Source organism: Hemicordylus capensis, chromosome 5 (genome assembly GCF_027244095.1).
Source record: "Hemicordylus capensis ecotype Gifberg chromosome 5, rHemCap1.1.pri, whole genome shotgun sequence".
Taxonomy (NCBI): Eukaryota; Metazoa; Chordata; class Lepidosauria; order Squamata; family Cordylidae; genus Hemicordylus; species Hemicordylus capensis.
The window spans coordinates 245,793,045-245,815,276 of NC_069661.1; the positions used below are offsets into that span (position 1 = coordinate 245,793,045).

General features: G+C 46.3%; 1 protein-coding gene across 17 annotated transcripts in view; it reads left to right on the forward strand.

Moving 5' to 3' along the window:
* Positions 1-22,232, forward strand: part of SOX5 (SRY-box transcription factor 5) — an 876,032-nt gene that overhangs the window by 585,499 nt on the left and 268,301 nt on the right. For 14 of the 17 annotated variants that reach the window (XM_053255253.1, XM_053255257.1, XM_053255255.1 and 11 more), the window contains 2 exons: positions 18,019-18,191; positions 20,271-20,339. In XM_053255253.1, the coding sequence (XP_053111228.1) occupies positions 18,019-18,191; positions 20,271-20,339 (242 nt within the window). Of the gene's footprint in view, positions 1-1,370; positions 1,966-18,018; positions 18,192-20,270; positions 20,340-22,232 lie in introns of those variants that run through there. The other 3 variants (XM_053255267.1, XM_053255268.1, XM_053255269.1) reach the window with 3 other exon arrangements.

Here is a 22,232-nt window from a genome sequence, read left to right on the forward strand (position 1 = left end):
AGATTCCCTATGCAACAACTAGTTTGGCCTGAGGTCTACCTACGCTTTGAGTTCCCAGGAAGCCACAATCTCGCTGGCTTCATGTCGGTAGGGCAAAGCATACCCTCATTCTCACCCAGTTTTTTATTTGAATAATGTCACCGTAGTAACTCCAGATTTAAGGGAACACAAACAAGTGAAATCAGAAACTGTGGTCCCCACATGCCTAAGCTTAGTTCATTAAATCCGACTGGCCTGAAAGAGACATTTCTTTGAAAGACCTAGCTCAGTGTCATAGAGCACAGAGGACATCAGTAACAGGTACTTAAATCAAACTGTGTCTGACATATGACAGGCCTCTGTTTGCTGACAAGGAAAGCCCCATATGTGTGTGTCACCAAGATGGGGCAGGGGGTTCTCTTCAGAGCACACTCTTAGGGCTGCCAATAATGGATTAAGAGAAATAATCCATTCAGTGATACTATAGCTCATCAGAGCCCATGAATTAAAGACATATGTTATGTAGATTCAATGTATGGATTAAAAAGGATAATCTGTTAGGTGACATACAGAATCTTGAGATAAGTGGGCTAGGCAGATTCAGTCTTTGGATTGGGGTGGATAATTCCATTTAAGTAACACTGGACAAGTTGGAAGACAAGGACGGTGGGGTGCGGGGGCTCCAATTTTGAACAGTAATCACAGTGCTCTGATTTTGAACAGTAATCCACTATGTGACACTCTGGATCTTGTAATTGGGAAAGTCAAGTCAAGAAAGCTAAAGGGCCCAGCATGTTTTTCTTTGGGGGAGGAGGAGGAGGAAGGAAGGAATGGTAAGGAGATTACTCAGTAGGACAAACACTGATTTTTTTAAACCTTTAGTTAATAAAGCTCAGATTCCCCAGGAGATATCTGGAAGCAGCATGCCCTCTTAGTGGCTGTGTACATTTTATTTATTTTTTGTAATTCCCCACCCCACCCCCAGTTGCATATTTTTGCCAGATGTGTAAGAAAAACTGGGGTTTCTTTTAATGATAGCTTTGTTTTTGGAATGGGGGAGAGGAGGAGGAGGGGCAGAGGGAATCTTAAACAAAGGAGGTACGATACATGTGATTATTTGCCACTTGTCATGATGCACTCAGTGTTCATTGCAACCCTGGCTGGTTTGCTCCCCTCCCCCTGTTTTGGCTTCTTCTTAATGTGTTTGGAGATGGTAAGAGCAGATCTCTGCCAATAGAGAGCTCTGGCCTCTGAAGACTATTCCAGAGTGTCAGGAACGTAAGGGCATGTGAAGGGACATCAGAAAAATGTCCCTTCACAGTTCCTCATAAGGGAACTGATGCTTTGAGAAAGGTCTGAGCAGATTTTGGAGAAGCTAAGGATGAACAGAATGTTATCTGTTGCTCTCTGGCTTCATACAGACAAGCCAGTGCTCAGCAGTAAGCAGTCCCATATCGGCCAACGTGTCCCCATTTTCCCATTCAGGTGAATGGGAGTTGAAGTAAGTGTTACCAACAGAATTTGAATCACAACTGACAGGAGTGCTGGGGCAAATCCACAAGGGGGTCAACTCACAGACAGAGGCAAATGCAGGCTAGGATCTGAGCTGAGCAGTCTATCTGAAGGGGTGGGGCAGGAGTGAGGAGTAGGCAGAAAGGCATGCTGGGAGATGGAGGAGCAAGCAAGCTGGCAGCCTGGGCAAGACTAGGAAGGTACAACTAGGACATACATTTTCCCCTCCCACCAATTCCTGTTGGAGCTAGGACCCTGGCAGCATCAGTTCTTGACTGCAGTGTCTCATAGTGACCACTGGGGTTTTTAAGGATCATGGGTTGTTTAATTGTTATTGGTTTTAATGGTTTCTGTTTTTAATTGTAAACCGCCCTGAGCCATTTCGTAAGGGTGGTATAAAGAAAGAAAGAAAGAAAGAAAGAAAGAAAGAAAGAAAGAAAGAAAGAAAGAAAGAAAGAAAGAATAAGTAAGTAAGTAAGTAAGTAAGTAAGTAAGTAAGTAAGTGCTGGACTCCTCCCCTCTCTGTTCTTCCAGTCTTAGTCTCCAGTTTGTCTCTCCAGAGATGGCCTTTTGTTTTGGTCTCTCTCTTCAGCCATGAGCTACAGCAGAAATTAAGCTGCAGGCCTTTTCATATTCATTTGTAACCCTTTCTTTAAATAGATCCTTGTAGTTCGTCAGTACTAAAGAACTGTCTCAAGACCTCTTGCTTGGCTGCTTTCTCACCAAACTGGTTTTGCTCTGTTATTTGGGGATTGGACTGCCATTCTTCCCCTACAGTTCCCACTTCTGCTTTGCTGTCCTCAGATGAGGCCTTGCTGTATGTACAATTAAGGGTGCCACTGTAGAAAAGGCCCAGTTTCCAGAACTTCCCATCTTGGGAAGCCCACCTTGTCACCTGATTTTTGAAACAGAAGTTCTCCAATTTAGTCCCCCAAATGATGTAGGATGTCAACTCTCATCATCTCCAGCCACAATCCTTTGGCTGTTGTAGCAGGGGGTGGGACATAGGAATATAGGAACATAGGAAGCTGCCATATACTGAGTCAGACCATTGGTCTAACTAGCTCAGTATTGTCTACACAGATTGGCAGCGGCTTCTCCAAGGTTGCAGGCAGGAATCTCTCTCAGCCCTGTCTTGGAGAAGAGGGAACTTGAAACCTTCTGCTCTTCCCAGAGCAGCTCCATACCCTGAGGGGAATATCTTACAGTGCTCACATGTGGTCTCCCATTCAAATGCAACCAGGGTGGAACCTGCTTAGCTAAGGGGACAAGTCATGTTTGCTACCACAAGACCAACTCTCCTGTGGCCCCACAAGATCTGAGGACCCAAGCTAGAGAAGGTTTGTCTTAGAAGGCTGGCCAAGACCTTGTTTTTTGTTCTTTAGGGAAGTTCATGTTTGTCCTTTAGGAAGGTACATAGGCTGCTGGAGAGGGACTGAGGCAAGTCTAGCTTCTGTGCTTTAGACACTGTGCAGAACTGGAACTTTTTCACGAGTTCATTGTATTATTATGGGTTTTCCTAAGTGACATCCAGGCTTTGGAATGCTCTCCCGGCTGAAATCCACTTCTCCATCTCCATGACAGTTTTTCAGGGATGAAAGTAAAGACATGGTTCTTGACCCAGGCTTTTGAAGACAAAGTAATGATTCATTTTAGAGTATTGTTTTGGTTTCTTTTTAACTGCTGCTGCTTTGTGTTATGTATTATAATTATTTTATGGGTTATTAAATTTTTATAGAGAGATTATTTTTATATTTATATTATCTGTACTTTTGTATTATGTATTTTAATTTTTGAGCTCACCTGTACCTTTTGTGTTTTAATTATATTGTAAACCACTTTGAAATTATTTTAATGAAACACGGTATATAAATTGAAATAAATGAATATCAAAAGCAAAGGCACATTGTGCCCGGTTGTGGCAGCGGATGATGGAAGTTATAATCCAGAAACATCTGGGGATCAAAGATGGAGAAGCCCTGTCTTAGAAGGCTGGCCAACACCTTATTTTGTATTTAGGAAGGTTCATGGGCTGCTAGAAAGGGATGGAGGCAAGTCTAGCTTCTGTGCTTTAGACACTAGGCTACATCACACAGTTGAAATCCAGGGAGGAGGAACACCCACCCAGGAGAGGAGAGCTGGGTGTGCTCCTGATTGGAAGTCATGTAAACTCCAAGATCAAGGTAGAAGGAGGGGAGAGTGACCACGTGGGAGGTAGGAGCTGGGTCAGATGGGTGCACCCTATCCAGATTTCCCCCCCAGCATTTTACTGAGGGTGGAGGGAAAACCATCCTACCCACCTCCCACACAGTCACTCTCCCCTCCTCCTACCTTGATCTTGGAGTTTACACATCTGCCAACTGAGAGCACGCCTGCCTGGCTTTCCTACCCTGGCTGGGTGTTCCCCCTGCCTGAATTTTAATCATGTGAACTAGCCCATTGTGTAGAGTTGGAACTCTTTTTCATAATTTTATTGTATTAGGAGTTTTTCTAAGCTGGTACTGATGGGAGTTGCAGTCCAAAAATATCTGGGCACCCGAGTTTGGGAATGCCTACAATAGATAATGTGGTATTATTATATTATGCGACATCTTCTTTGGTTACCAGTCCACTTCCAGGCTAGCACTGGTCTTGACCTTTCAAGGTGCCGGTCTGGACCTTTAAAGCTCTACACAGCTTGGGGCCGGGGTACCTGTCGGACCGCATTCGCCCATATCAACTTACCAGGGCCTTCCACTCATCATCTCAGGCCCTGATCATGGCCCCACCACGAACAGAGATCCGGTTGGCAGGGACTAGAGACAGGGACTTTTCGGTTGTGTCCCCTCGGCTTTGGAACGCCCTCCCTGAAGAGCTTCACCATGCTCCCTCCCTCAGTGTTTTTAAAAACAACAACTAAAAACATATCTTTTAAAAGAGGCCTTTTAATGCTCCATCTTTGGTTATATCTGGTAGGTTTTTTAGTTTTTATAATTCTCAATTTTTAGCTTTAAAATAACTTTTAATCCTGATGGTGGTTTTAGCCTGGACTTTTAACTTTTTTTTTACTTAATGTGGTTAATTGTTTTCGTTTTATTTTACGTTGTATCTACTTTGTTGCTGTGAACTGCCCCGAGCAGTAGTGTACTAGAGGGGTAGGGTATAAATATTTTAAATAAATATACCACAAAGCTATATTGGTGGAACCACTAAGAGAGAAGCTGGGTGGACATAAAGGTAAAGCCTTTCTCCCACTCTTCAGTATTGTTGTTGTTGTTGCTGCTGTTTGGCTGTTCAAATGTGCTATTTTCAAAGTGAATATCAAAAGCAGGGAATATTTGGCACAGCCTTGAACAGAGCATTACTGAGGGACCAGATTGAAATGAATAACCCACTGCTTTTATAAATACATATCTCTCAAGTTTTATAGCATATTTTAGCATGGAGATTGTGCAAACATTATTTACATTTTCAACAAATAAACAATCCCTGCATATATGTCTCCTGAAACACTCTGTTCTATATCATGGTTTTAATAGAATATTATTTTGTCTGCCTAGGTATCTAATAGCACTGTGTATTATCTGATGCTTCTCTGAACGATAGACAATAACAATTTCAAAGCTATTTAGTTCATTACTCTGGCAGTGAAGTGACTCCAAGGCATTTTTAACTGTTCTCTGTGTCTGTGTGGAGCAGCAGATTGAATATTACCATGGCATGAAGCAGCTCAAGTTGAGTATTGTTAAGTATTTTTAAATTCCGGGACCAGTGAACAGTTGAGGAAGAGTAGTCGCCGGTGAGGTGGTGTGCTAGATGTCACAGGCCCTCTTGTGCCTCCCCATCACTATTTGGTAGCTCATTTTCTCTACAGATCCCAACTATGGCTCTGTCCATGGCTTTGGCTGAGAGCAGTGTGTGCATCAGGTGCCTGAGGTGTAGTGTACTGTGGATGATCCAACATGAAGGACAGCCCTTAGGCTCACCTTGGGCAGAGGAAGAAGAAAGGGGTTTCCTTGATTTCTATGAGGATCCACTCTACAATTGGTTTTTCCAAGTACTCAGGATGGGGAGAAGCAGGGTTGCAGCCTGTTTTTTGTACTGATGAAAATGCGAACTATATGAGCTATATAAACTTGTAGCAATGTGATTTTTATGAGGGCTGTGCCTGTCTGTCAGTATCGTCCGGATCCCAGTAATGAGCAAACTGGGCACTCCATCCCCGGGGTGGCCAGAACTGCATCATGCTGATTCATCGGGCTGCAGGGTGGGGCCATACCTCTGAAGAATTAGGCTGCCTTCTGGGCAGCTGTGGCAGCGTTTCAAATTGCCACCTTTCCTTTCCTATTCTTGCCCTATAATGCACCAGGAAAGGAAGCATTGTTGCATCTTTCCCCTGGTGCATTGCTTGGGGGAAATTGCCATGTCCTATCGTTACAGGGCCTGGGTGTTTTTTGCCAAGCAATGCACCTGGAAACGGAGGCAACGTCATAATGTTGCTTCTTTCCCTGGTACATTATAGAGTGAGACCAGGCAAGGAAAGGTGGTGATTTGAAATACCACCACTATCGCTGCCCAGAAGACAACCTATTTCTTCAGAGAAGCCAGCTCTTCAATACAGGTAAGCACCAAACGCACTCTCAGATCCTGTTCAATAATTCCAAACCAGTAAGATGCAGTATAATATCAAATAGTGCACCAATACTGGAAGCATGTTCCATCAGAATCATTTCTGGTGAAAAATGCTCCAATAGGGCTTGCATTGTCTCAGACCTTATAATCAGTTTGATGTGATGCACCGCCCTAATTTTTAGTTAAGGCTTTATTCCAACTAAATACTCCTTGGATCAGGGTGTTAGGCACTTTGAATTCTGCAAGATAGGGCAAAAAATTACATTTTTAATTCCCTGGGTTTGTAAACCTAGCAACTGTCTTCCCTTGCAAACCCATTTTTAAAAATCCTAAAATAACAAAGTCTAAATGCAAAATAACATTGTTGAAATCTAGCAATAGGGGGTTGAATGAGCAGTGAATATATAAATATAGATGTATTTCGTTGTTTTTCCTTATTTTATTCTTAGAATCAATTTTTCCCCTTAAGATTTTACTAAGAAGCAGCATTTATATTATGTACATCCTGATTAGAGAGGCAGGGAGGCATCTTGTTTAAAAGCAGACCTGTAGTTGTGCCCTGTCTGTCTCATGAATAGGTGATAAGTCAAGCTTTAAACAACTTGAGACCCAGCAGTCATGACTTGGAAAAGAATATTCGCCAATGCATTTAATAGAATGGATAGAATAATTCTCCAAAATATTATCCCCAATTATAATTAATGCATTGGCAAATATTCTTTTCCAAATTGCTGCTTGTCTAGGACTGGAAAAACTCTCTCTGGGCGACTTCTCATGTCACAGTGAAGCAGTGCCTTGGCTGAACTTCCAGTTCCTGGAGCACATATCTGAGCCCTGTTTCCTGTGTTAGGATGGCCATATTGACATTGGGCCTGTTGTGTGAAACTGGCAGTATAAGCACATCCTATCCTACCTGCAGTTCTGAACCCAACATCTGTAACCTAGATTTGAAGTCAGTTACAGATATTGGGTTTGGAACTGCAAGAAGGGTAGAATCTGCTGAGCCCAGCAGTAGGCAGACTGGTAGGGTTGCCACATTCTGGGTTTCCAAATCCGGGTGCCTAACTTGCATATTATGTAATTTAGCTTGAAAATAATTTTTGATCAGAATAGTGACCACATTTTGCTCCATAACTCCGCTTCTACAAGGGCTAGAGCTTAGCTTTTAGAAGGAAGGAAGGAAGGAAGGAAGGAAGGAAGGAAGGAAGGAAGGAAGGAAGGAAATCTGGGTGGGCTAAGCAATCTGGGTAAGGTGCTTAAAATCTGGGTGAAACCCGAAATTTCGGGGAGCATGGCAACTCTGGTCTCCCTGCCTGGTCTCCCTGCCTCAGGTTCCCAGGGACCTCCTGCTGGTCATACAGAGCCATTAAGTGTGTTCATGGCACTTTACAAATATTATCTCAGTCATTCTTAGAACAACCCTGCAAGGTGGTTCAGTCTTATTAGTATCCCCATATTGTGGATGAGGCGGGTGGAAGTTGAGAGAAGAGTAGCTTGCTTCAGATCACCTTGTGCAGAGGCTAGACTTGAAATGGTGGCTTTCCTAGAGTCTTAGTCTTTAAGAGATGCTGCCAGCATGTTCAGAAGAACAGGAACACATGGTGAAAAAATCAGGAGGTATTGCAAGGATAATGAGGGACTGAGGGACAGCTTAAAAGCTTAGGTTCAAACCAGGGATGTCCCTGTCAATTACAGTAACTTGAGGGGTATGTTCGGAGGTATTATATTTGAGCTCATCAAGGCTGTCGTGGGCTCCTTCTTCAGCCTTGAGACAAGAGAGGAAGAAAAGCAGCAAACCCCAGTTTTCTTCTGTTGGCAACACGATCAGACAGAGGCATTTCATACTGTGACAACCTGCCAATCAAAAGGTTGGCTGCAAATCTATTAAGCCCCAGCATTTCCTCCCTGTTTCAGTTAAAATTACAGTCTAATTTTGGTAGTTATTCATACTGGAGGGTATTTCCCCCCTATAATGTGGTGTTTTACCAGCAAGCTTGGATAATTAAAGAGCACCCTCCAATTTCAACTTGACATTAAAAGAAGTTTGGGTGCTTTTTTCTGTCTTTCAGATTTGATATGCCTCTTCACTTTGCTGGGTTTTTTAAAAATAGAAATTACAAGGGGAGGAAAGGGATGATATTGATTTTTCTGATATGTTAAAAACATTTTTTTTTAAAAAAAAAAATGGCTGATTTTCCTGACTAAGGAAGTGTTTGTGCAGCTGGGAAGTTGTGCAGCTGACTAAGGAAGTGTTTGTCCCCTTCCCTCTGAAGGGAAGGCCACATTTTCGGGGGTCATGGCTTCAGAGGGAAGGGGAGATTGATGGAAATTCCCTCTACCCCCAGGGGCATTGAAAGATTGATGGCAGTCCCTACCAGCAATAGGAGCACTGCTGCCACCTGCCCACCCACCCCCCTGCTGGGGAGAGTGACCGGCAGCACTTCTAGGTTTCAGTCCGGCCACACCCCTTGCATGGGCATCAGCACGTTGACACAGAAAACATGGCCGGCATTAGAGTACAGCCCTACCAGCCCCTCTCCCGGAATGCGGGAATTTCCTTTGCCAGCAGGGTGCTTCTTTATTTCCACTGTTGTCCATGCTGTACTCTCAGTCCAAATCAGGAGCCCCACAGCTGCCTTTTGAAAAAGAAATGGAGATTGGGAGTGACAATCAAAGATCACATCTAGTTTGGCCCTCAGACTACTAATCCAGTATTGTCCTCACTCTCTGGCAACAGCTCTCCAAGGACTCTGGCAGAGGTGCCTTTCTTAGTTGGAGCCCCCTTTTAACCAGGGATGCTGGGAACTCATCCTGGAGTCTCCTCCAAGGAAAGCACATCTCCTGCCTCTGAGCTATGGGCCCTCCAATGGATGGACTCCATATCACAACGTTTGAAAGGCTAATTCTGGGCAGATATTGTATTGCATGTTTATTCTTCAAGAACATGCAGCTATTGCACACCAAGAAAGCAAATGGTTTCTTGTTTTTGTTTTGGGTGGAGTGGGGACACTTCATCTCCAAAGCTGTAGAGTGTACGTTTGGGACCCAAATGACTCCAGTCAGAAATCTGAAAGTGGATGTTGGGGTTCTCCCAGGTTCCTCAAGGAGAAAGCTTCATGTGTGATATGGCGAGGAAGTGCTGGGGATCAGTCAGTCGCTGCTGGGTACACACTCCCCCTACCTCCATCCTCTTCATGATGTGGGAAACCGGTGAATGTTGGGCAGAGAATGTGGGCTACCCACCCCAGCCCGACAAGTGTAACCAACCTTTGAAGTAGTTGTCTTGACAATACTGGGTTGAGGTGGGTAACCCACATGCTCCACCTGACAGTTCTGGTTTCACACATCATGTAAATGGTGGCAGTTGTGGGATCACATGCTCAGTGGCAATTGATGGCTCTCCCATGCTTACTTGCTGCATTACATATGCATGGAAGGAGATTTTCTGAAAATCTGAAGGAGATTTCCAGAGTTTCTCCCAAGGAGCAACTGTGCAGACAGAGGGGAAACTTGTGGAGCAACTCCTCACTTAAATGTTGTTAGGTTTTGGGGAAGTGTGGAGGAAAGACACTTTTGGGAGGGAGATATAGGTTATTAGGTCAGGGTTCCTTTCAAAAGCAATACTGGACAATTGTTGAGATGGTTTCTGCACATCTCAGTATCTGCTAGTTATTGGTGTCATGACTTGTGGCTGGAATTCCTCATTTCCTCCCTCTGGAAATGTCTGTATCTCCATTCTACCTAGGGTTCCACGTAGCTTAGCTATTTGTCCAAGTTCTCATTAAAAAACCCAAGCATTTTTATTATACCATAACCAATGGTGTAAAATGCTTCTCACACAGCTGATCTTGCAGTTGAGGATTTGCCCTTTTAGGAGGATTCCAGATGTACCATTTGAGGAGGGGGACGCCGCTAATTCCTTTTGCAAAACAACTCTTTGGATGTGCAGGCTGGTAACAGACACTTCTGACTAATTGCGTGTCCAGGTGGCAAGCGCATTACTCAAACGCTTCCTTGTTCTCTGATGGTGTTTGAAGTGAAAACTGTAAATTAGAAGGGTTTCCTCCCTAACTCTTAATATTTTACCATAAGCTGCCATTCTGTCTCACACAAGGCTTGGCAGAACTGTAGCAAACACTATAATTTCATGGCTTCAATCACATTTCTAGCCAGCTTCACAGAACAGAATGCCTTCACTGAAGTGAGACGTCACAAGCGCTGCTTTGGACAAGGCAGGGTGGATTTCTGACACAAAAGTGGCCTGCCTGTTGGAAATCCTATGAATTTTGCGTGTATCGCAAGTGGCAGGCGCTGTGGGAAGACCAGATAGCTGTTGGCTCCCCAGAACAATTTTCATGGGACGACATAAATGTGTCAAAGTTTTGTGGCATCTACTTAAATTGAGGCTAGGCTGGATTTTGTGAGGGCAGAGCTCAGAGGCAAAAGGAGAGAAGGAACTACTCACACCCTTTGCTCTTGCTGCTACTTCGAATGAATTTCCTCCCCACCACACACACACCCCTCCCAAAGTCCCACTGAAATGTCCCATTTTCACTGCCTGTCCATGGAACTGTGAAAATGGAGGGGGAGCATCCCATGCCAGCCCTAAAACTTATACCCCACCTTTTTGCCAACAAAGGTATCCAGGCAGCTAGATCAGAAGGTAAGTGTCAGAACCAGTGGTGTACTGCTGCAGGTACTTTCCCCCCTCCAGGGTCTCAGCAGGGACACAAAGCCGTTGGCTTTGTACATGGAAATAGAAAATACATGGAAATAATGTGATGCTCTTGCTATTCCAACTGTTTAGTACCATGCTTCCTGTCTTAGGAACATAGGAAGTTGCCTTATACTGAGTCAGACCCTTGGTCCAGCTAGCTCAGTTTTGGCTACACTGACTGGTAGCGGGTTTGAACCTGGGACTGTCAGCATGGAAATCCTATGGTGAACTAGTGGTGGAAATCCTATGGTGGACTATGGTGGAACACATCCTAAAATGAATGACAGGGAGTGCCCACTGAAATGCTTTGCTTCCTTCCAAATGGTCATGGAATGCATTGAATTTGGCCAGTCAGAAACTCCATGCATTCCTATGGCCATTTGGAAGGAACCAGTGCATTTCAGTGGGCATTCCCTGTCATTTATTCTAGTACACTAGCCGACCTGCACAGAGCATCTGTGCGCTCTTTGTGGCCGGCTGTTCTCCCCTCCCTCCCACCCCACTCTCTTGCCCTCCCTCCCTCCTCCCCCCGCCTCAACTCTGTGGCTGGGCCCGCCACCGCCTGGCCTCCACAGCTGGGCCCGCCGCCACCTGGCCTCTGCAGCCGGGCTGGGCCCGCCACCGCCACCTGTCTCCATGGCTGGGCCGGGCCAGGCTCACCACCACCACCTGTCTCCGTGGCCGGGCCGGGCCTGCCGCTGCCACCTGTCTCTGTGGCCGGACTGGGCCCGCCGCTGCCACATGTCTCTGGGGCCGGGGCCACCGCCACTTGTCTCCGCGGCCAGGCCAGGCCTGCCACCACTTGCCTCCGCGGCTGGGCTGGGCCCGCCGCCACCTCTGGCCTCTGTGTCCGGGCCCACCGCGGAGACCAATCCTCTTGGGTGAGCCTCAGCCAATCAGGCGCCTCCGCTGCCCAGCCAATTAGTTGGGTGCCGGGATGCAAATTCTAAGGCACACCCAGGAGAATTAATAATATAGATTCTCTTAACGTCTACATGATCTTCATCTTCTTGTAACAGAACTGCACAAATTATTGCATCTATCTAAGTGAGAGGGTGGCCATTGCAAGGGGCGTGGCCATGGGGGTGTGGCTGTTAGGGTGGGTGTAGCTGTGGGGGCTGTCATGGAGAGCGCCTGCACTTCTCAATTTGTGACTACATCACTGGTCAGAACAATGACATGATATCTTAAGAGTTGCCTCAAGGCATGCATGTATGTATGTATGTATTCAATTTCTATACCGCGCTTCCAGAAATGGCTGAGAGTGGTTTACACAGAGAAATAATAAATAAATAAGATGGATCCCTGTCCCCAAAGGGCTCACAATCTAAAAAGAAACATAAGATAGACATCTGTATCCATCAAACCTGGAGATGGTTTACTGCATGGGTGTCCAACCTGAGGCTCTCCAGATGACATTGGACTACAACTCTTATCATTCCCAGCCACAATGAATTGCTGGAGAGCCTTGAGTTTGTAATTGTATCTGTGTGTGTTTTCTGCTTGGGAGGTTGTAATGTTCAGGGGTGCCGACCCAGGGAAAGCTTGAGGAGCATCTCCTCACTTAAATTGTTTTGGGCAAAGTAAATACACTTTTTGAAGGGGAGATATGGGTTTAGTGGGCGGAGGTCAGTAAATATGAGGGGGGACACTTCAAATGCCCTGGGAGGGATTCACACTCCTACTGGTTTTAGCCTGTTTTAATTTTACGCCTTTTTATTATTATTTTTATATTGTTGGGCTGATGAGGACGTATTCCACCAAAAGTCAGTATTGAAGTAAATGAGAGAGAGTGTGTGTTTGCACTTGTTCTAGATACTTATGAAGTATGCACACAACTTAACACCCACTCTGTGGTTCAGCCGTCACCCATTTCTCCCTCCTCCTCCTCCTCCTCCTCCTCCTCCTCCTGACCTCAAGGATCAGCTCAAATGCAAGATCACTACATATTTCTACACTCGGCCTCTGCCTTCATCATTGGCTCATGTGCTTGCATTTGAAAGACTGATGAAGATGGCATTAGAAGAAAGATGTCACCGTGAAGAACAGGATAGAATTCATACAATCCGGCCAGACGTCATAGAGAATGTATGACGAACGCTGGCATCTATTAGACTGCAGGCAATTTGTTCCCAGGGTAGCAAGAGACACCTCTCTGTGTGAGGTGCTGAATTCCAGCCTAGAAAAGCTTTAGCAAATATATCACAGGGAATGCTCTCATCCTGGCAAGAAGGGATGATTAAAGGAGCTATTATTACCCCTAGATTTCCCCCATCCCTGACTGATTGTTATCTATAAGCTGGTTGAGCCTTGTCGCCAGTTTTTCTTTTTTAAACTTGGAGAACCCGGAGGATGTTGGCAGGAGAACGTTGCTCCTGTTGGAGAGGAGCATGTGCACTGGGTCTATCCCCAAAGCAGACTATTTTAAGATGAGTGTTTGAGACAGAAGGCTTCTTCCTTTCCTCCAGGCTTTTTGACAGAGAGTGAGGGGAGACGATGGCTGAGATCCAAAGAGCTGCTTTGGCTCATGGAAAGGTCTTGAGCTAGCCCAGTGGAATGTTTGATGTCTTTTCTACAAAAAGCTAGGCCTACCCATGTCATATCACAGACTCTTTCTGAAGCTTCTTTGAGTTTCCAGAGCAGCTTTTCATGTGGGCATGGTGCTGTTTGTTGAGAAGAAAATAAGCCGAAAGACTCCTAGGACTCACAAAAGTAATGACGTTGCTCCTTGGATCATTTCGGGATGGGGCTATAGCTCAGTGGCAGAGCACCTGTTTTACATGCAGAAGGTCCCAGGTTCAATCTCTGGCAGCATCTCCAGGTAGGGCTGGGAAAGACTCGTGCCTGAAAGCTTGGAGATCCACTACTAGTCAATGTAGACCAGGGCAGCACAACTTTGACCCACCAGCTGTTGTTGGACTACAACTCCTATCATCATTGACTATTTACTAGCTGCTGGGGATGATGGGAGTTGTAGTCTAACAACATTGGTGGGCCAAAGATGTGCAGCCTGGGGTAGACCATACTGAACTAGATGGACCAGCAGTCTGATTCAGTACACAGCAGCTTCTTGTATTTCTATATGTTTAGTATTAATTTTATATACACATATATTTTGTATTTTTCCATGAACATTTGAGAAGGATTTCCTTTTTGAAGAATGGTGTTCATTTCAGCTGCTGTAATGTAATTATTAAAAGCATGAACGTGAGCTGAGACATCCTCTGTTCAGATCTTACCTCAGGCATGATTTCGCTGAGAAATGGAAGGCAAGCTACTCTTTCTGCCTCAGATTGCTCCCACTAATGTGAGGGGAATAATACCACTGACCTACTTGAAAGGAATATTGGAGGCCAGACTACTACTACTGCTATTTATATACCGCTTTTCAACAAAGGTTCCCAAAGCGGTTTACATAGAAAAATCAATAAATGAAATGCGTATGTTGGTTCTTGGGTGCTCCTGTCCTCCCTCCTCACCCCCAAACATTAGCCATGGGGAGCATCCCAATCATGTCTGTGGTGGGGCAAAGGGTTAACTTTCCTCTTCTTCCACTGTGTTCCCAATCCAAATGGAGGCCTCCAGTGGCTGCTATTTAGGGGAGAAATAGTGCACAACACAAGGGTCAATAATGTAGTTTGTTTACTTACTTAATATATTATTTGCATACGGGAACAATAATTCTAAAGGATAGCATACTTTATCTTCAGATGATGCATGCATGAATTGCAGCTGGCATAGAAGAGGCATTCCCCTGTTCTCTCTCTCTCTCTCTCTCTGAAGGAATTCCTCTTTTAAAATAAGGCTTGTCAGCTCCAGATCTGATGCATTCTGATCACACACACACACACAGAGGGAGGGAGGGAGGATCCCAAGATGCCTTGTGTGAGTGTAAAGAAACACCTGCTCACACAAGGTAGGTATCCTCTCTTCAGCTGATTTCCCCTTCCTTCTACAACCCTCCATGTGCCATTCTAGAGGCCTTCTCTGAGCCTCAGGAGCAGATGTGCATGAGTGGAGCTGTGTTTGCACTGCTCTGGACCCAAACCTATTAATTGCTGACTGATTAATCAAGGCCACTTGCTTATTTAATAAAAATATTATTAATCAGTTCATCTCCCTGACAAATCACACAATTGCCACCCTAATGATTATTATTTATTAATATTATTGTTATTTGCCTGGCACTGGTGCAGAATGCCAGTCACAAAACGCAGAGTAGATCCTCAGTGTATCACTTATGTACCTTAACACAGACAGCATCAGATAAGCAAAATACTAGTGATGAATGATCACAGATAGGTGTTTTTGGTAATATTCTTATATTTTCTTTTTTCCTCTTAAAATAAAATATAGAAATTGAGTGACGATGGGATAACCAAGGGTCCTGCTGTTCATCCAGTTAAACCCCTTCCGTTCAATTTGCTTTCCCAGGGTAGAACATTAAATACAGCAGAGTGTTCCAGGGAAATATTTTTCTCTCACAATAAAGAGGTGGATCATTTTGAATAGTATTTGAGGTGTCATTGCTGGTGCTGCTTTTTCTGTCCTTCCAAATGCTTTCTTCTTGGAATATTTCTTATATTTATAGAGATTGTTCGTCCTTAAAAGTAATACTTAACAAATGCTTAAATATTCTCTTGATACTCAAGAGAATTTCTTTACTGGCTGACATGTCCCGCAACACATCACAGGCAATTCTGAACCACCTTGAGCCATGTGGCTGCGCAAGGGGGCTGTTGTGTGGCTACTTATCATTGCACATGGCATCGCGCCTTATGTTATTCCCAATGCAAGTCACATTGTGACATGCAATTGCCAGTCACAGCGTGACTTGCATTGGAAATAGTGCAACAGTACATAAGCAAAGTGTGTTAAGAACAGCCCTGCTGGATCACGCTCAAGGCCCATCTAGTCCAGCATCCTTTTCCACACAGTCTCCCACCAGACGCCTCTGAGAAGCCCACAGGCAAGAGCTGAGGGCATGCCCTTTCTCCTGAGGTTGCTCCCCTGCAACTGGTTTTGATAGGCATCCTGCCTCTGTGGATGGAGATGGCATCTATAGTGTGTTAGATGCCTGCAGTGACATGGCTGGTTCAGAACCATCCACACTATGCTGCAGGACCTGTCCGCTACTACTGTATCTTTTAATGAAGTTTTCAATACTTGAAATCTCTGCACAAAAAATTAGCGTTATTAGAAACTGCTCCCTGCTCAGGGACTTCCAGATAGTTGTCTGGATGGGTCCTGGGTCGGCTCCAGCGTCAGTATCACATGATGAATTTCTCCATCTGTACGTCTGTGGCAAGAGTGGTTGCCTACAGTGCTGTAAAAACTCACTCCATGCTGGTCCCAACTCTGGTGGGGAACTATACTGAAGAATATGGTCAGTAGGGGTGGGGGAAAATTTAACACAGGGATGCTGCTCCCCATAGGAAATGGCCGACATCCAAACAAATGCTGCAGTGGTGCAAGGATGTTGTGCTAGCTAGTTGTGCTAAGTTGGGATCTAGCATTGTGCTGGTGCTACAGGGTGCGCGTGCACATCCTGCAGCATGCCTCCTGCTGTGAATCCTCTTCCGCAGTACGGGGAGACATGATAGAGGTCTATAAAATCATGCATGGTATGGAGAAAGTGGATAGAGAGAAATTCTTCTCCCTCTCCCATAACACTAGAACCAGGGGTCATCTCATGAAATTGATTGCCAGGAAATCTAGGACCAACAAACAAAAGTACTTTTTCACACAACGTATGATCAACTTGGGGAATTCTCTGCCACAAGATGTGGTGACAGCCAACAACCTGGATGGCTTTGAGAGGGGTTTGGATAACTTCATGGAGGAGAGGTATATCAACGGCTACTAGTTGGAGGGCTGTAGGCCACCTCCAGCCTCAAAGGCAGGATGGTTCTGAGTACCAGTTGCAGGGGAGTAACAGCAGGAGAGAGGGCATGCCCTCAACTCCTGCCTGTGGCTTCCAGTGGCATCTGGTGGGCCACTGTGCGAAACAGGATGCTGGACTAGATGGGTCTTGGGCCTGATCCAGCAGGGCTGTTCTTACGTTCTTATAGTCCATGTATGCTCCAGGGAATGATGCAAAGCTATCCACTGCCCGTGTTGCTCAAGTGCAATGCTTGCACAGATGGACCAAGAGACCGAGCAACTTTGAGGGTCCACTCAGCTCCGTGGCCTTCTTGGGTACGTGTCTCTTTGTTCCACAAACTAGTGCCACATTAGTCTGGATGCTACCAGTACAGGTTTGCTCTGCATGTAGGAGATGCAGAGACATGGAAGGGAAGAAGGAGTTGGATCCGAGCAGGGCTGGCACCACAGATCGGCATCCATCTGCAACTGCCAAAGGCTCAGATGTAGGAGGGCCCGCTGCTTTTGCTGGACCTGCCGCTTCTCAGCAAGAGCCACCATCACTGTGTTCTCTTTCTCCCTGGTCAGGGGTGGGTTTGGGCCCTACTGAGTGGATTGGGCCTCTCTTGACTCTTTGGTACTGTGCTGGCTAGCTCAGAGGGAAGGGGATGGCTTCTTGCTCAGCACCTCTCAAAATCTGGTGCCAGCTGGTGCTGGATTAACGGAGAGGCAGAGTAGGCATGTGTCTATGGTGGCAAAATTTGAGGAGCAGCAAATCTTGCCCTTCAAATTTTGCCAGCCCTCTCTGTGCGCAGCGGTGGCTGCAGTAAGGGTGGAGTGGGCGAGGAGATAGTCCTCCCCCTTTACCTTATATATTAAAAAGGCAAACCTTTTTTGTTTGAGGTAAAAGGGTGGCAAAAGCCTTTTTGCTGATGGGCGGCAAAAAGCTTAACCCGCCCCTGGTGCCAGCCTGATATTCAAGCCTCCCATCTCTCCCAAACACTTGATCAGCCCTGTCCAAGTTGGCGGCAGCAGCAGCCATCTGTGGAATGGCTGGCAGATATGTGCCCTCAGCATCCTGCGGGGAGCTCATACCTGCCCAAGCAATGTGCGGATCAGGGCCCTTGCCTCTCCAACTAAAATGGGACGGAAATATTTAAGTAAGCAAGCAAGTCAATAATTAAGGTTTCTGATACACTGTACTGCAAGCTGCATCCTGCCCCCCGCCCCCGCTCTGGCATATAGCGACTGTGCAGTTGGAAGAGTACCCAGTTCTCAGTTTCTCGTTCTTTCTTCCCCCCCTCCCCCTGTACCTTTTGTCACCATATGATGCTCAGGGACTCCAGAGAGCCTAGCTGAGAAAGAGAGGCAGCTTATGGGCATGATCAATCAGCTGACCAGTTTGCGGGAGCAGCTGCTGGCAGCTCACGACGAGCAGAAGAAGCTGGCAGCCTCACAAATTGAAAAGCAGCGCCAGCAAATGGAGCTGGCCAAGCAGCAGCAAGAACAGGTGAGTGATTATTAAGGGGACTTTTCATCTAGCTCCACTCTTTTATTTGAGAGCGAGGTGTTATTAACACACCATTAACATAACTTGGTTTTAGGAAGTGTGGAATATTTCAGGGTCTCAGCCCTGCTGTCTGTCTGTCTGTCTCTCTCTCTCTCTTGCAGGGGGTAGAATTATATGAACTTCTACATATTACTTTAGTAGGCAGCAGAGGGAGTAGCGACTTTAAGCATGATACCTTGCTAGCAACAGTCAGGGGCATCCCAAGGTGTTGCTGGGCCTGTGGCAAGGTGCAAAATGCCACCTTGGCCCATGCAGTGGTGGGGGCCAGCCCCCTTTCAAAACCAACCCTAGCAAGCTCTGAAAGTGCGGGGGGAGGGGCGGTTGCTTGCAGCCTCCTTTTCTCCCCCTATGCTACTTGCAAAGTTTGTAGGGGTCAGATTCTGCTCTGATGGTGACAGCAGAAAGCACCTTGCAGTTTGCCACCTGAGGCTGCTGCCTCACCTTGCCTCATTAAAGGGCCCCCCCGCCCCCCTAAGTCCTTTTTAACTTCTCACATTTTGATGGATCGATGCACACAAGCATGTTTAAAGAGCAGATAAATGTGTGGCTCATACATGCATCTAGTCCATTTTTAAAGCCACCTTAAGCTGGAGGCCATCAGCACCCATGGTAGTGAATTCCATGAATCAGTTCTGCACTGCCTGAAGAAATGTTCCCCTTTGGCCTGTCCTGAACCTCCTGGTAATCAATTCAACAAAACGGACTCTGAGAGGGGGAGGAAAACCAGTGGCCCTGTTAACGTTGGACCAGTGAGCACCCTGGAATTCAGGGTGTGGCCATTCAGGGGAGGGGCTAGCAGGCAAATTCCTGCTTCTCCCTCACACATATTCAGTGGATATGGGGGTGTCTGCATGAAGCTACTATATTAATGTACAGAGCGGGGAGTGAAGCCCGTCCCCGTGTGGCCACCACTGAGAGCTCGGCTGATGGCCACACGGGGACGGGCTTTCTCGGTTGCTGCCCCGAGACTGTGGAATGCCCTCCCTACTGAGATACGATCTTCTCCATCTCTGACCATTTTTAGAAAGCATTTGAAAACCTACCTCTTCACCCAAGCTTTTTCAGTTCTTTAAAATTTCAAGGTTTTAATTTGTGGGTGATTTTTAAATTGTTAAATTGTCCTAAGGTTTTGTATATATTTTAACTTGTTTTGTGCTATTGTTAACTGCCCAGAGATGAAAGTTTGGGGTAGTGTACAAATCTGATAGATAGATAGATAGATAGATAGATATGCACCCAATGCTCTTGTGCAAAGGTTTCCTTCCATGCTATCAGTCCTCTGCTTCTGCACAGCTCCCTCTTATACAAGCACTTATACACACAAGGCTTTTTTCAGTCCGTGTCACAAATGCAAATAGGTCAAGTGCACACACTCTCCCTCTCCAAGACGACTTCCTCGTGTATTCATAGAATATCTAAATTAGGCTTTCCTCACATTTGAATTGTAAAATGTATTCCTCTTGCGTGCCTTCCGGCCAAGCACGTAGCTCGAGGAGAATGGGCTCATGTGGTTCTTCCCAGCAGCCCCTTGCACATGCCAGCCATGCTCCCTGTGTGTGACATCACTTCCAGGGGGTGTGGCCAGCACCCGGAAGGGCCACAGCTCATTTCCAAGCCGACTTCATTGTCAGCTAGTTATTTTCTTCCTTCTTTCCCATGCTCAGAGTAAGGGAAAGAACAAAGAAAATACCCAGCCTATAACAAAGCCGGCTGGGAATGAGGCTCAGGGGAAGGGTGGGGGCCAGGTGGCTTCCAGGAGCTGGGCGGCTGGGTTCTTCGAACCCGTCTACCCAAATATAGCTCCGCCCCTGATTCCAGCAACTACCTTCAAAAGTTCGAACCTGAAGAGTGGAAGTGTCTTTATTGAGGGAGGACTAAAATTTCTCCCCATTTTCTACGGGGAGAAATGAGGGCAAAGATCAAAGTGGAATGGAGGGGGGGGATCTGCCTTTTAAATTCAAAGAGGACGATGGGTATGATCCGGTAGCTTTTCAGTCTCGTCGTATGTTCACCCCACAGATTGCAAGACAACAGCAGCAGCTTCTTCAGCAACAGCACAAAATCAACCTTCTTCAGCAGCAGATCCAGGTCAGAGATCAGATATCTATCCATCATGTTCTCTCTTTTTCATGCCTTTTCCATCACCTCCAATGCGATGATTAATTGCCATTTTTATGTAGATAAATGTATCTAAGTATGGGTAGCCTGATGTCGGTTTTCAGATCCGAAAACATGGCCTACCACATTGGAACTATGGGTATGATTGTATGCACCTGTTTATTTAGTCTGCCATGCAACTACCATGTGAAATCTCATATCTGCTGCAGAAATATCAACCTGGGAATCGTGACTTGCTTTGGTAAAGTATCTTTCTAGCCCCAATGAAACCATTGGGAGAGGAGTCTTTAAGAAGTGGGACCTTTCCGTTCTTTTATCTAATGAGTCCACTTAACCATTGCTGCAACTTCCCAAACCTGCCTGAATCATTCTTTACTGGACAAGTATTTCTAGTTTCTTTTTTAATCATTGATTTATCTACCAAGATCACGTTTTATACAAATAGCATGAAATAAGTGGTTTTTCATTCCTTAATCCATGCAAAAAGACGTTGCCCTCAAATAGATGGATTTTGGTTTTCCTTGGCACCGCTGACATGTAGCCAGATTTGACAGTTTTACATTTTATGTGTGTATGTATTTATTTATAAAACACCTAAAATTGCTAGCTGCTGTACAGAAATTAAAAATAACACAGGCCCTGCCCTGCTGGTTACAAAAAAAAAAAAAAAAAGTAAAGAAAAGACTCATTACTGAGAGAAAGAAGAGAAACTATAGAAGGAAATATTAGGGTATTCACATGCGCAGCCCAGCCTGGATTTGTCTGCGTGTGTGAAGCGCCAGGAGTGAGGTCACACCTATCGCTGCACCCTCACCAAGCCCCACTTTCATACCTGGCATTTAGCTGAGGTTAAGCAAACCTGGGCATTTGCTGCTGGGTTAAACAGCTTCCCCCGGCCCACCACCATTTCCAGCACCGAGTTGGGGGAGAAGGAGAGGCCGTGCCAAGCCACCAGAGCAGGTGCTGTGCTCATGTCCCAGAGCACCCTGGGAAATGGGAGGAGGAAATCATCCTGCTACCGGGAGTAGACCCACGACTACTAGAGTAATCTCTGAGTAGAAATTATCTACCGGGAGTAGACCCATGACTCACGAGTAGACCCCCTAACTGGGCGGCTGAAAAACAGCCTCCCGGTTCAGGGGTCTCTCCAGCATGCACTGCACACTTGCGCAGGGCATACTGGAGCTTCCGCGCGGCCCCCAAACTCCCCAGTCCCAGTCGTCTGGGCGTATGGTGCAGCAGAGGTGAGGATGGCGGTTGCTCATCTGCTGGGGAAGCCAGGTGAGCTCCTTCCTTCCCCACAGCCCGCCCGCCCTCCCTGGCAAGGTCGTGTGCACGACCTCATCATGCTGTGATGTCACACCACTTGGAGGCTATTCACACGATGGTAGAAAATCAGGATAGCCTCCGCTAGCCCGATTTTCTATCATCCTGCAAACCACCGGGCCCGGCTGCAAGCCCAGTGGTTCTTAAGCGGGTTACCCGCTTAAGTAGCCCTCCCCTAAGCCCAGGTTAGCGGAGTGAGCGGTCCGCTAACCCGGGCTTTCCCATCGTGAGTTGCTGCGGCACGGCTCCACGCCGTGGCAACTCACGAGTAGACCCCCTATCGGGAGTAGACCCACAACTCATGAGTAGACCCCCTACCGGGAGGCTGAAAATCAGCATCCCGGTTCGGGGGTCTCTCCAGCATGCCCAGAGCACTTGTGCAGGAGCCAGCAGTTGTGTGGGTGGCCGCTGCGGCCGCCCAGAGCAGAGCCAGCAGTTGTGTGGGTGCCAGCAGTTGTGTGGGTGGAGCCAGCAGTTGTGTGGGTGGCCGCTGCGGCCGCCCAGAGCAGACTGCTGCTCGTGTGCGGGGAGAGTAGG